Genomic DNA, 12,959 nt, shown 5'->3' with positions numbered 1-12,959 from the left:
ATCTACTTGGGCCCTACCCTGTATATGGAGTGAGTTGCTACATTTGAGAGTTGAGTGGTTCAGACAGGCAGCCTGGCCCATAAAGACTAATATATTTGCTGTCTGCCTTCTCATAGAAAATGATTTCTGACCCTTGTTGTTGGTAGGATCTCACAGGTTATTGTCGCAATGTTGGCTTTGATTCTGAGAAAAATGAGGAGCCCTGGGAGGGTTTGAACAGAAGGAGGACAGGGTCTGATGTACATTTTGAAAGGATCATCATGGTGGCTGTGTTGACAAATTTTAGAGAGGCAAGGGTGGCAGCAGGTAAGCTGATTCGGACCATGGTTCACAGGGTACACTGGGGAGTCCCCTGGACACCACCATAAACTCACAGGGTATACCAGTGTAATTTAAGTTTTTTAAGGATGTACAATGATAATCTGTTGGAGAGATAATCTAATGGGTAGCCCATAATTTCAACATTGGGTCATGCTGTATTTTTTCAATAAGTTCATATTGTTGTGAAACTGAGCTTTTGCCAATATCTGTAATAAGAAGCAAGCACTGCTTGAAAATTAATCTGGAATAGGAAATGAGGTTGTCAGGGTCCAGTGCGATTTTAAGGTGTGACATGTGGTACAGCGCCCAATGGTCACATATTCACAGGTAATTTTACCCTTAATTTAAGAGTAAAATAGAAATAGATTTTAAATTTACATGTATTACTTTTCAAATATCTACTTGCTGTTGGAGCATTGTATCATTGTACAATGTATAGCTTTATTGGAACATTTCTCCTGAAGCTGTTCTAACAAGTGGTCACAACTGGGTGGATTTCAAAAAGCAGGAATTTATTACCCACTGTTGTGGTGGTAAGGAGTCTGCAGTGAGTATCGTTGGGCCAAATTAAGATATCAGCAGGACCACACCCTCTGGAGGCTGTGGGGGGAGATTTCATTCCTTGCCTCTTGAAGCTTCGGCTGGCTGCAGGCATTGCTTAGCTGGTGGTGGCACCGCTTCAGTCTTTGCCTCCACTGTCACACCACCTCCTCCTCTCTGGTCTGCACCAAACCTTCTTCTGTCTCCATTGACAGGGGTACAGGGATCGCATTTATGGTTCAGGTCACTCTGATAATCCGGGATGACCTCCCATATAAAGATCCTTGATTCAATCACTCAGGCAATGACCCTTCTCCTGAATGAAATAGTAAGATTTACCGGTTTCAGGGATCAGCACTGATCTCTTTGGGTGGCTGTTATCCAGCCCACTACAGCCATAAATGCTTAATAAAGTCTTGAGAACTAACAACTTAATAAGTGTGACTGGTAAAATTTTATTTTTTGAAGCCTAGAGTTCAGACACCAAGGGCTCTGTGAATCTAGAAACTTGGAAATTCTGTGATGGAAGTTTCTCTCACTAATCTAGGCAGGACATGATGGAAACCTGGGCTAGGTGGATATGGAGGAAAGTGGTCAAAAGTGGACTGTTTGAGATATAATGGAGACCTAAACAGATGGGGCTGCTGATGTTCTGGATGTGAGGTTGGACTGAGAAACTAGAAAAGTTGCTTTACCATGAACTGAGATGAAGAAAGATGTGCAGGCACAGGGACCAGCTGTTGTCTTTTGTCTGTTTTTTGTTTTTAAAAAGATACACATTCCTGAACAGAATGCCTACAGACTCTCCACCTACCCACAAGTTTATTCTATGCCTTTGGTGGACAGTGCAACTCTACCCATGAGTCCTTTGGGTTGTTGTGTTTGGCCTTCCTATTCAAAACATGGTATGAACGAATGTAGACATTAGGTGTTATGTCGGGCAGCGAAGAGCCAGAAAGCCTCATCTGACCTAGAGTCCTATTAGAGTAGGGCAAATGGGACTCTGTTTAAGGAACTGAAAATTACAAGGCCCCCAAATTAAAACTAATTTATGTCAAAGGATGGAGCAGAGTTTAAGCAAAATAGGTGCTGCAACAGAGTGTTTGAATTCCCTTAAATCCTCTCCTGGAAATTGATCATCCCAGCCAGGATACCCATGGATGGCATTTACCATGATCCTAGACACCACAAAGTAAGAAGGTTCACCCAGGATTAGACACACAACTGCCTGGTCTCAGCATCTGCACCAGAAGTAGTGGCAGACAAAGGAAGCATCTGATGGACTGATGGCAGGAGGCCTTCAAAACACCAGCAGTAGTCACTGGAAAGCACTGAAGGCCTATTTGAGGAGAGCGGCTAAGACTGGGAGGGGTTTGCACAAGCCCAAACTGGGTAAGTACAAGGACCAGGGAAACAGTGTGAAGGACTGGAGCAGTCCAGACACTGTACCTTGACACTGAGCGCCAGAGCACCTTTCCAGGAGGTGGCCCACACAGAGGAGAGAATGCAGGGAGGAACTGCAGACTCAAGAGGAAAATATCCTGATAAAGATGAGGAACAGAGCCAGGAAACCTCAAATAGCAAGTCCCACATTTCTGAATACTACATTAAAGTAAATACAGAAAAGTTCTGTGAAAGTTAAGAGAGGGGTCTTCAACCTCACCTCCTTTTCTAAGTACATCAAAACTAATTTTACCTAAAAAATAAATAACAGACAAGGACTGAGATCAATCCCATACAAAGGTAGCATGGGAAAAGGAAAATAAAGAGCAGGGTGAAGAGCGGAAATTTCATCTCGTCTGCAAAAGAAACAAGTCAGAATAGGAGGGCCCCCCAAACCAAAAAAGTAACCTGGTATTTCACAATGAGCTAAAAGACATTCAATAAAACAATGCAGAAGAAGCAAGAGCACGGTACAGGAGGGAATGAGAGGTTATTATTTAAAGGGGACAGAATTTCTGTTTGGGATGATGAAGCCATTCTAGAAACATTAAATGGTGGTAAAAGCTACCCCTGGGTGTTCGATGTGGGTTGATCTATTTCCATGACAGGGTTTGGGGATTTTCAAAACATGTCCTGCTCCATGTATCTTTCTGAAATGTTGCTCAATGTTTTGACATAATTACCTCAAATTTGGATGGTAGTGATGGTTGCATGACATCATGGATGTACTTATTGTGACTGAATTGTATACTTAAAAAGGACTAAATGGAAAATTGTGTGTATGTATGTATATTTTACCATAATAAAAAAGGGATGAAAGAATAACCTATCAGAATGAGGTGAGATGATAGAATTCAGGTCAGAATTAAAAATATTTCAGAACTGAAGACTAAATTAAATCTAATACAAGAGCAAATGAACAAAATGGACGATGACTGAAGGGAAACAAATGAGAAAAGAATCAAATTTTTTGAAATCAAAAGGAAAAAAAGGGAATCTAAGGAAGCAGCAAATATGAAAGACAGGCCAAAAAACAGGATAATTCTGAAAAAGGTAATAGGAATGCATACAGGCATTTAGTATATCATAAAACTGACATTATTTCAAACTAGTGGGACACACTCACCTGTAAATTGTGAAAAATATATATTAGAGTGTAAGCACTTTCTCTGGAAACATCCACAGCACAGCAAAATAGTGTGTCTAAGGTCAGAGGGAAATTGGTGTCTGGGGAACTTCAGGAAAAGGGTGAATGTCCATTGAAAACCCTTTTGTACCTTTCCAAGTTCCATCATGTGAATCTGCTACCTCTGAAGTCCGCCTGCTTGAGTTCAACCCCAGCTCCCACAATTGCTAGCTCTTAACCTTGGGCAAACACTTGACACACCCCAAGTCTGTCTCCTCATCTGTTAAATGGGGTGATTAAGGTAGGCTGGTGCTGGAAGAGAATGAACTCTCAGTAGATGTAAAAGGCTAGTGGGGACCACTCAGATGTCTGTCAACCGATGACAGGATGAACAAAGTGGTAGACCCATTCAGTGGACTATTGCACAGTCATGAATGGAACGAAGGACTGACACACGCTACAACACGGATGAACTTTGACAACATGCTTAGTGAGGGAAGCCAGACACAAAGGTCACATACTGTTTTACTCCACATATGTGAAATCTCTGGAAAAGTCACAGTGGTCCAGGCAGAGGCAGACCAGTGGCTGCCGGGGGCCGGAGGGAGAAGGAAACAAGGAATAACTGCTACTGGTTGAGGGGTTTCCCTTTGGGCTGGTGAAAGTGCTATGGGACAGGTGATGGCGATGGCTGCATGGACTGTGATTACATGGAATGTCACTGAGTTCACAGTTCAAAGCTGCGAATTTGAAAGAATGCAAATTTTGTCTTAATAAAAGTGATTATTAAAACGCACACTAACAATTTAAAATGATGATGATTCCCACTCTCTCTCCCTGCCCCTGCGAGGCCGCCCACGAAACCCCTCTGAACTGACGCCTGAGTAGAGGGGCTGTTCGAGCGGCACGCCAGTGCGCATGTGTGCCTGTTGCTCTGGCCCCAGGGCAACAGACGCTTCCCTCAGATTTTTCTGGTGGGCTTCGGTTGCTGGCGGATTTCAGACCAGCAGGCACGTGCCACCGGGGTCATGGAGGAGGCCCTGGATGGCCCCACCGTTAATGCTTAGGCTTCTCCTGGAGTTTGATCTCGTCCACTGGTAACGTCCTGATGCTGTGCTCTGAGGGCCAGGCCCTGAAAATACTAAAGACTTGGGAGACAAGCTCAAACTGAGGCTCAGCGCCACCACACGCAATGTGACCTCAGCCCTTGGGTAAACATCTCAAGTAAAGTGGCACAGTGACCCTGGCCTGCGTGTTGTGGGGAAGGTTGCCTGAACTAGTGTGTTTCTGGGTCTGGTGCACAGGGGTTGAGTAAGTGGTGGTTTATGTCCCACAGCCTGTTCTGGGTGAGCTCCTGCTGCAACAGTTCTCTTGGCCAGGGCCCTGTTATCAACTGCCCCCAGGACGACTCTAAGTCCTTGCCACTCATCTGGTGGATTGTCCCGTTTTGTACTCACCTTCCCCAGCTACAATCGTATATGATTAAACAATCCAAGCCTTTTAGAAATGTTTCCTTGAACAAGCCCAATCTCGTCTGATCTCGGAAGCTAAGCAGGGTCGGGGCATGGTTAATACTTGGATGGGAGAAATACATCCTGTTCTGTTTTCTAATGTATATGCTTATCTGTTGATCATGAGACATAAGGCCAGCCTCCACGGGAGACATTTTACATTTCTTTTGGTCAACCAAGGGTCATCTTCTGCCATCTTCAACCCTATTCAATTTTTTTTCTTTTAACCCTAACTTCAGACCCTTTTCCCTCCTCCTTCTTCTAATTATAACCCCCCCCTCCCCGAACATTTCTCCTCTTTTTGCCTTTGGAGCTATGGACCAATTTCCTTCCTTTTTCTCAGTTCCCACCCCTTACCTCTCAACCTCCCACTCACCTTCCAGTATTTCATTCTCATGTACCCTCACCAAAGAGAAACCACAGTGAACAGCATCTCAAAACTCAGAAGTCTTTTTATTACTCATATATTAAGTCTATTGCATTTCTTATTCAATTTTATTAGGTTTTAAAATATAATAGAGAAATTTATGTCTATGTATCTATGGAAAAATATTGGTATGCAAAGTGGCACCAACCATGTGAACATCTCATATTGCATAGCCATAGTATCGAGAAATTTCCATTTCTTTTTCCCTTTCAATGAAATACTGCACTTTCCCCAAAGAGGTGTATTTGGCAGCATTCTCACGCTCTAGCTGAGCCATCCTCTTCATGGCCTCCCGCTCTGGCCTCTGCTCATCTGTGATGGGCTTTGACATGACTGGCCCAAGGACAGTGGGTTTCTTCCACGGATTTGGTTGGAGGGCGAAATCCTGGAGTAGATATTGGTTTTGAGGCCTTGGTGGGGTCAGGGGCTTGGTCACAGCAATTCTAATGGGCTCCCTCTGGGAAGAAGTGCAAGCTGATGTTTTGTAGGTGGCAGGCCTTGGAGCAGCAGACTGAGGGACACTAGAGCAGGTAGTGTTGGTCAGACCTGGTCTAGATGGGTTGGTGGAAAGCGACCAAGCTGGTCTGGCAGGTCCTGTCAAAGGTGCAGGAGTTGGTCTGGATGAATTGACTGCTTCAGGTGGAGCTGAGTTAGAACCAGGCCTAGCAGGGCTGGTCAAAGTTGGTTGGGATGAGCTGCTTGAAATTGGCTGGTCTGGTCTGGCAGGACCTGTCAAAGATGCAGGAGTTGGTCCCGATGAATTGGTTGCAGCAGGCTGAGCAGAGCTAAAACCAGGCTGACCAGGATTAGCCACAGCAGGGCGACGTGATGCCAGACTCAGTGGCCTGCGAGGAACTGGTCGAGTTTGAGGCTTGTCCAAGTTAAGAAAAGGCAAAGGTACCAACTTGACCTTGCCAGGAGGTGGCAGCTTGTGCTGAGATGGAGATGAACATTCTTTTTCAGCGCTGCCATCTGGTTTCTGGCATGTGAGTTGAGTTTTCTCAAGATCATTGCCTTCACTCAAGGTATCCAGCCATCTTTTGGTAAGTGGGGGCGACTGGGGGCATATGGGCTTGCTTGAGCTTCCCAAGACCTGGGAGGAAGACAGTTCAGTTTTCTTATCAAGCCTCTTCCCCAGTGCATGAAACACTTGCACAGACTCCAGCATTTGCATACCTAGGTGAGTCCGAGGCTTTTTGAAGGTCTCTTGGGTCAACTCAGGCTGATTCTTCTTCCTCTTCATCTTGGGAATTGTTGACTTCTCTTCTGTCTTGAGTTTTTTCCCTGACTGCCTGCTTTCTCCGGCTTTCTTGGAATTGTCGTTGTTTCTTTTGTTCTTTTCCTGCCCATGACTCTTAGTTTTTCTGTTCCTACTGGATGCAGCTTTCTGAGGCTTGCTGTTAGGATGCTTGGCTGTGCTCTCAGGGGCTCCATCACTGGCTGCAGCGTTGCAAATACCCACCTCTCCCAAGCACACGCAATCTGGGCTCTCACGTTTGATTTTGTCCTTGGGAGCTCCACTGATGGTCTCAGAGGCTTTATGTTTGTTCTTCCTAGCTTGATCAAGAGCTTTAATGACACTTGAGTTTTCCTGCAGCTCGTTCAACTTGAGGGCTCTGGTATTTTTTATCTTGACCTCCTTGGGACCTTTGGATTGATCAAGGTCATCCAAGGAATTTAAGACCTGTGGAAGGTGAATATCCTGTACCAGTGTAGCAATGTCTGCAAAGCTATCATTATATTCAGTCCCATATTCAAGTGTCTCTTTGTTTTTAGGACTGTATTTAAGACTCAGGCTATTCTTTTCCAGATCATCATTTTCACAATCAGGCTGCTTTTCTGAGAGTAGTGGATCAATGCTAGCCAGGAGCTGGTGAATATCAGGCACTTCTAAGGGGAGCAGTGGAGAATCTTGGATTCCTATTGGAAAATAGTAGGCATCAAGAGGCTTTGAAAGGTTGTTGTTAATATCATCCAAATTCTTATTCTCTTCCTGTTCTTGGCTTGGAGATGGAGGCAGTGCCAGGAGATTACTAGAACTCTGGGCTGAAACTACTATTGAAATGTCCCCAAACACAGATGGTGGATTGCTCTCTGGTTTCTGGGTATTTTTGCTAGTGCAAGACTTAGGGAAATCTGGATTTTGTGGTAGACAAAATGTTTGGCTTGGAGGTTGCAGTCCCAGGGAGGTCTCTATCCCCAGGGAACTCTCGACCACTACAAAGGAATCAAGGGAAAAAAGTCAGTCCTTGGGAAGGAATATGCTCCCCATGTCCCCTGTCGGGTACCTAACAACAAAGGGGAAGGCATTTCTACTAGCTCCTCTGAAGGATCATGGATGGCACCTTGCACTAAGAGCTAGAGGGCAACAGTTCTACTTCTTACTGATGGTCATCGGATGTCATTGTTCCATGGTTTTCTTTGTTTTCCATAGCGTTGTTTTGAGTCAAATAAAAAGTAAATGTGATCTTTAAATGTTTTACAACCCTAGCATCTCATCTAGAATCCTTTTAATTTTCTCTACTGCCCTGACAGAAGAAAAACACTTCATACCACAAAGTATGAGAGGGAATGGAATTCTTCCTGATGAAATGGGTAAGCACAGACACTTAGCCTGCCTGGTTGGGTGTGATCTTGGAACACAAGGTCTTAAATCCTGGTGTAAACCAAGGAAGTGAGGGACAGTGAAACTGGCATGGTTGCAATGAGTTCTGAAATCCCTTTACAAATAGGCCAAGGCAAACAATCAGGGAAGGGAGTTCATCACAGTGTGGTAGTACCGGGGGAATAATCAGGTAGGGCAGGGAAAAGGGTGGTATCTCTTGGTCCACTCTTGGGATTCTCATACATGGAGCAAACATGGCCTTTCAGTGCTCTACGTTCCCTCCTCTATTAGGTGTTCTCATGAAGACTCTGCAATTGGAGAGTGCTGACTGAGAGTAGTAAGTTCTCAAAGTCACAACACTTAAATTCTACCTATCTGTGGACTCACCACTTCCCAGTGACAGACTGGCCCTGTTTTTGAACATGTTATTCCTCTTTTTTCTTACTGTATGTACTCACCTTGAAAACTTGTCTGTGTTGTAGGTTGAGCAGACACAGAAGAGTAGATTCCTGACATGGAGGCTGGTGGTATCATATTTGTGGGCTGAATCTCCTTTAGTACCATGACCAACTCTGGTTGAGGGACAGAGGCCCTGCTCTCCGTGTAAGAAACAACAGAGCCATAGGATTGGAGATAGGGGCTGAGTTCTCCAGATGGCAGAGGCCCCAATTGGCCTTGATTGCAGTAATATCCCTGACTTCTTTCCTGGTAGGGGAGTGACAGGCTATGTCCCTGACTAGGAATCTGAAAGGGTGCCACCTGAACAAGATGGGCAGAAAGTGATGTATACAGAGAGGTCATGTTGTTGGCATCTGAAGTGGTATCATACTGGGATGCCATAGACATGGAAGAAACAGCTGTGTCCTGGTCAACAACAGTCACAGTGAAGTCTCTGAGTAATGATGACTTTTTTTTAGAGCCTCCTGTGATAGCCCACTCAAAAGTACCAGGATTGGAAGCAGCTGAGACGGATATCTGGCTCTGGACAGCAACTCTAGACAACATAGCTGCACCAGAATGTTGGTTAAGGCAGGCACTGCCCATGAGTGGTTGGAATGAGGTGCCAGAGGCTGATGGTGATAGCCATGCTGAACTGACAGCTGGAGCAAGGACCCTGGAGAAATTGCAGACACTGCCTGTTAGGGAAGCTGTGTTGCTCACTAGAGGAAGAGAGAGGTGCAGAGAATCTGAATTTCCAAGGAATGGTGGATTTTGGAAATTCTCTGTAGGGAACAAGAGAGCCATGAAGAAATCAATGAGATTGATGAACTCTCACTGTCTTTGAAGAATACCATTATGTTAAGACTGTTGCTATCAGTAAGCTTCTAATACCAATACTCACTGCAGTATTACAAATCAGTTCATTGTGTTGTGAGTGCTGGAGCAGTTTGCTATTCTCTGTATTCACTGCCCTTGCTCCCAACTTAGCAAAAACGTGCAGAAGCCCCAATTTATGTGGTTCACATATTGTTCTCCAGACTAGAAGCAACCTCTCCTTGCCCTGTCGTTCTCTTGAGGCTGCACTAGTGTTGATTTGTATGCTATTTCCTAGAATTGAATAGTTTTAGAGCTAGTGGTCTTCAGAGAATCTGTGTTCTAACATTCTCATTTTCTGAGTGAGGAAACTGAGGCTCAGAGAGGTTAGACAGACTTGTAGAGTTCTCCCATTATGTCAGATTATTCCCAGGCCACATAGCATCCTGACTGCATTGACAGGACTGTGCTCAGAGTATTACACAACCATTAACTGGGAGCAATAAAACCTGTACTATAGGTGATTTTTTTTGTCCAAGAGTAAACAGTACGGCTCTTGCCGTTATAATCTCAGTGTCTCATTTTGTCTGACCAGTTTGTATGTTATTCTTAGAATTCACATGTAGCTCAGTGCAGTTGGTAAATATAAAGTTATTCTTACCCTTTTGAAGCCTTATTTCTGATTTGTTCTCAAAATGACTATGTGAGAGTGTGTTTCTCAAGAAGTGTTTTTCAAAAGAAGTGAGCTTTAGGCTACTCCTCTATAAAGTACTTGTAATAATAACAGCAGCAATAATTCATACATGAACAAGTGGTATATTACATGTGATGTATATGTTCTTAAATATCAAAGAAAAAAATGAAAAACATATCAAAGCACTAAAAAGATATATATATATATATATATATATATATATATATATCAAAACTGAGGAGTGTAGTAGGATCAAAACATAATAAAATTTAATAATAAATGAAGTTCTGTTTATGCATGCAATACTATAAAAGTGAACATTGTTATTTTATTTTAGTGTGTACTGTAACCAAAATGATGGTTACATCATTTTGGTGTAACCATTCACAGCCCAGAATGAAAGGTGATTTTGAAGGAATTCCCAGCTATACATAGGGATGGAGAAGACATATCAGTAAAAATTGCATAACAAGAAGCAAAATGCAATAAGTGTGGATGTACAGGTAACTCCAATATAGACAAATATTTCAGTGAAAACAGCTATAAAGAAGACAACAAAGGATAAAGGGATTCCATTAATGTGCTCATTCATGTTCATCTGAATATTACCCGGCAAGTAACAGATAGTGAGTCCAGTGGAAATACATATTCCAATTAATATAGCCATGTAACAAACACAAGAGAACACTATAAAATATCATGAAGCTTTTTATATTTATCTTAAAACCTAGGTTATAATGACCTTCCACATCCAGGAATGTGTCATACCCAAAGCCTTAAAAACCATCATCACCAGATTCCCATTAGAAAAACTTAATGTAGGAATCCCCAAGAGACCCCACAAAATTGTTTCTAGATAAATGTGAATTAGACATGTGGGGCTTGACTTTTCTTTTTCTTCTTAGGTAGCTAAGATTTAAAAAGGTATGGTGGCAGTTTATCAGTATGTTCTCTGTGTTAGGAAGAAAATAAGTATAAAGATGAAACACCCCTGGCTGGCATAGCTCAGTGGATTGAGCGTGGGCTGTGAACCAAAGTGTTGCAGGTTCGATTCCCAGTCACGGTACATGCCTGGGTTGCAGGCCATGACCCCCTGCAACCGCACATTGATGTTTCTCTCTCTCTCCTTCTCCCTCCCTTCCCTCTCTAAAAATAAATAAATAAAATCTTTAAAAAAAAAGATGAAAATGAGCTTTATCACAGAACATATCATATAAAAGAATTAGCCTTTCTGATTTGAATTAGGATATATCATTTAAAATATTTATTTTTAATAGACTAAACATCTACATGGTTTAAAAATCAAGTGCAACACTGAAAATGCTGTCTCTTCCAGCACCTTAGGTAACCAATTTCATAGTGATCATAGGAAACATTTCAAAAATGTAGTTTTTAAATGTTACACTCAACTGTCAAATGCCATCTGTTTTCAGAAAGGTGACAGAAAAACACAGACAACGGAATGTGACTTTTTGTGTACCTCCTTTGCCTAGTGGTACCCTGTTCTGGCCTTACTTTCCTTTCTGGTCTATTAATGTAAGCATTTGCTAAAAATCACCTTTATTTTGCCCTACTCTGAGCAGATTTTACCCTATGCTATTTCTGCTTTAATTTAAAATCTTTGGTATCCTTCAACATTCCATCACAAACTACCATCTTTGTTCTTGAGTGCTCCTCCACGCTCTCCTCCTTCATTCTTGTAGTTCCCCCTCCCTCTAGGTTCCTCCTGTTGGCCTGTGCTGATAAACATACTCCTCAACTTTCCTTCATTTAAATATTGTCCCTCCTGTTGCCCAGGACTCTTCATCCTCTCTACCTATTTTCTCTTCTCACCTAGTCTGGATAGAAAACTCCAAAAACTGATATATATTACTTCTTAAATGGCACTCAATTTAAAATCCCGGAGCAGAAATGTTAGTGGTGGGAAAACATTACACATGACACATCCAGTGTGTGTGTATATACATATTCTACATACATATATTTTACATAGATAAAGTTTTTTATATCACCTATGTTTTCAATCTACTTCTGTTGAAACCGTCTCAGGAAGCCTTGATTTCACTTTTTATATGGATGTCTTTTTAAGACTCAGTATTAGAAAGGAAGTGATTAGAAAGAACAGCCAATCTAACATATTAAGGTAGTAGATGAGGAAAAACCAGATTTTGTGAGACATTCAGTTACCTGTGTAAAGTCACATAGCTAGTAAATGTTGAAATCAAAACTAAAATTAAGTCTCCAGATTTTTAGATCAATATTTTTCCCCCTTATCCATGCTGTTTAGAGTCTAAATTTACTACTCCTAAATTTAGGGCCAAAAATATCTAATACAAAATTTTAAAAAGTTTCTTTTCTTACCTGACATGGTCAGAGAAGAAGAGAAGTATTAACTGTAGATGCAAAAGATGAGGAGACAACACCAGATGCGTGATCGGCAGGAGCCAACGAGCACAAGTGTCCAGTACGAAGGTCACTGGTCACTAGTCAGTGGTTACTGGTTACTGGTTACTGGTCACTGGTCAGTTGCGATGATCCAAATTTATTTACAGACCACTGTATGGACATCCCAAGATTCTACCAGATGGTGGTAGGTTTGGTGGGAGAATGATGTCACAAAGCAGGCAGTTTAAAGAGATGAGAGAGCCAATAGGGAGTCACATTCCCAATAAGAAGACAGGATTGGATGGAGGGAGCAGTAGGAGAGGGAAACGAACCCCTGAAAGGCTGAGCTCTGAGGACTGATATGGTAGTCCACAAGGCAGATGTGATATTCTCACTTTCCCCAGTTAAGGGAAGAATCACTTCAATGTTTCTTACAGACATTCATTAACATAAATAAATAGTAGTAACATATTCTCTGTATTTTATTTTATATATATATGTAAAATCATTAATATCCCTAGGAGGAACAAAAGGGACCTCTCTCTAGGTTGTACAATTACACCTTTTCTGAGGTTTCATGAGACCATCTGATCATTGAATTTACTGCATCTTTGCAGGAACAGACAAAGGGATTAAGGAGCTCTTTTCTGTAA

The 12,959-nt window shown here is 42.4% G+C and overlaps 1 protein-coding gene across 1 annotated transcript; it reads right to left on the bottom strand.

Moving 5' to 3' along the window:
- Positions 1 to 5,528: 5,528 nt before the first annotated feature.
- On the bottom strand, positions 5,529 to 12,289 carry LOC114498586 (uncharacterized protein C2orf78-like). The gene is made up of 4 exons (XM_036029961.1): positions 12,283 to 12,289; positions 8,432 to 9,196; positions 6,026 to 7,585; positions 5,529 to 5,914 (listed from the first exon to the last, which is right to left on the bottom strand). The coding sequence occupies exons 1-4, from the start codon at positions 12,287 to 12,289 to the stop codon at positions 5,529 to 5,531; spliced, it is 2,718 nt and encodes a 905-aa protein (XP_035885854.1).
- Between the last annotated feature and the right edge of the window lie 670 nt (positions 12,290 to 12,959).

Source organism: Phyllostomus discolor, chromosome 6, assembly GCF_004126475.2.
Source record: "Phyllostomus discolor isolate MPI-MPIP mPhyDis1 chromosome 6, mPhyDis1.pri.v3, whole genome shotgun sequence".
Taxonomy (NCBI): domain Eukaryota; kingdom Metazoa; phylum Chordata; class Mammalia; order Chiroptera; family Phyllostomidae; genus Phyllostomus; species Phyllostomus discolor.
Note: the sequence above shows the minus strand (reverse complement) of the source record. Positions and strands in the feature narration are given on the sequence as shown.

Bases quoted from the DNA above. Each gene is read 5' to 3' on its own strand.
- LOC114498586 (XM_036029961.1), bottom strand. The intron at 7,586-8,431 runs GTGAGTACATAC...ATTCCTTTGTAG, and splicing joins AACACAGACAAGTTTTCAAG to TGGTCGAGAGTTCCCTGGGG. The intron at 5,915-6,025 runs GTTCTAACTCAG...CATCTAGACCAG, and splicing joins GACCAGCCCTGCTAGGCCTG to GTCTGACCAACACTACCTGC.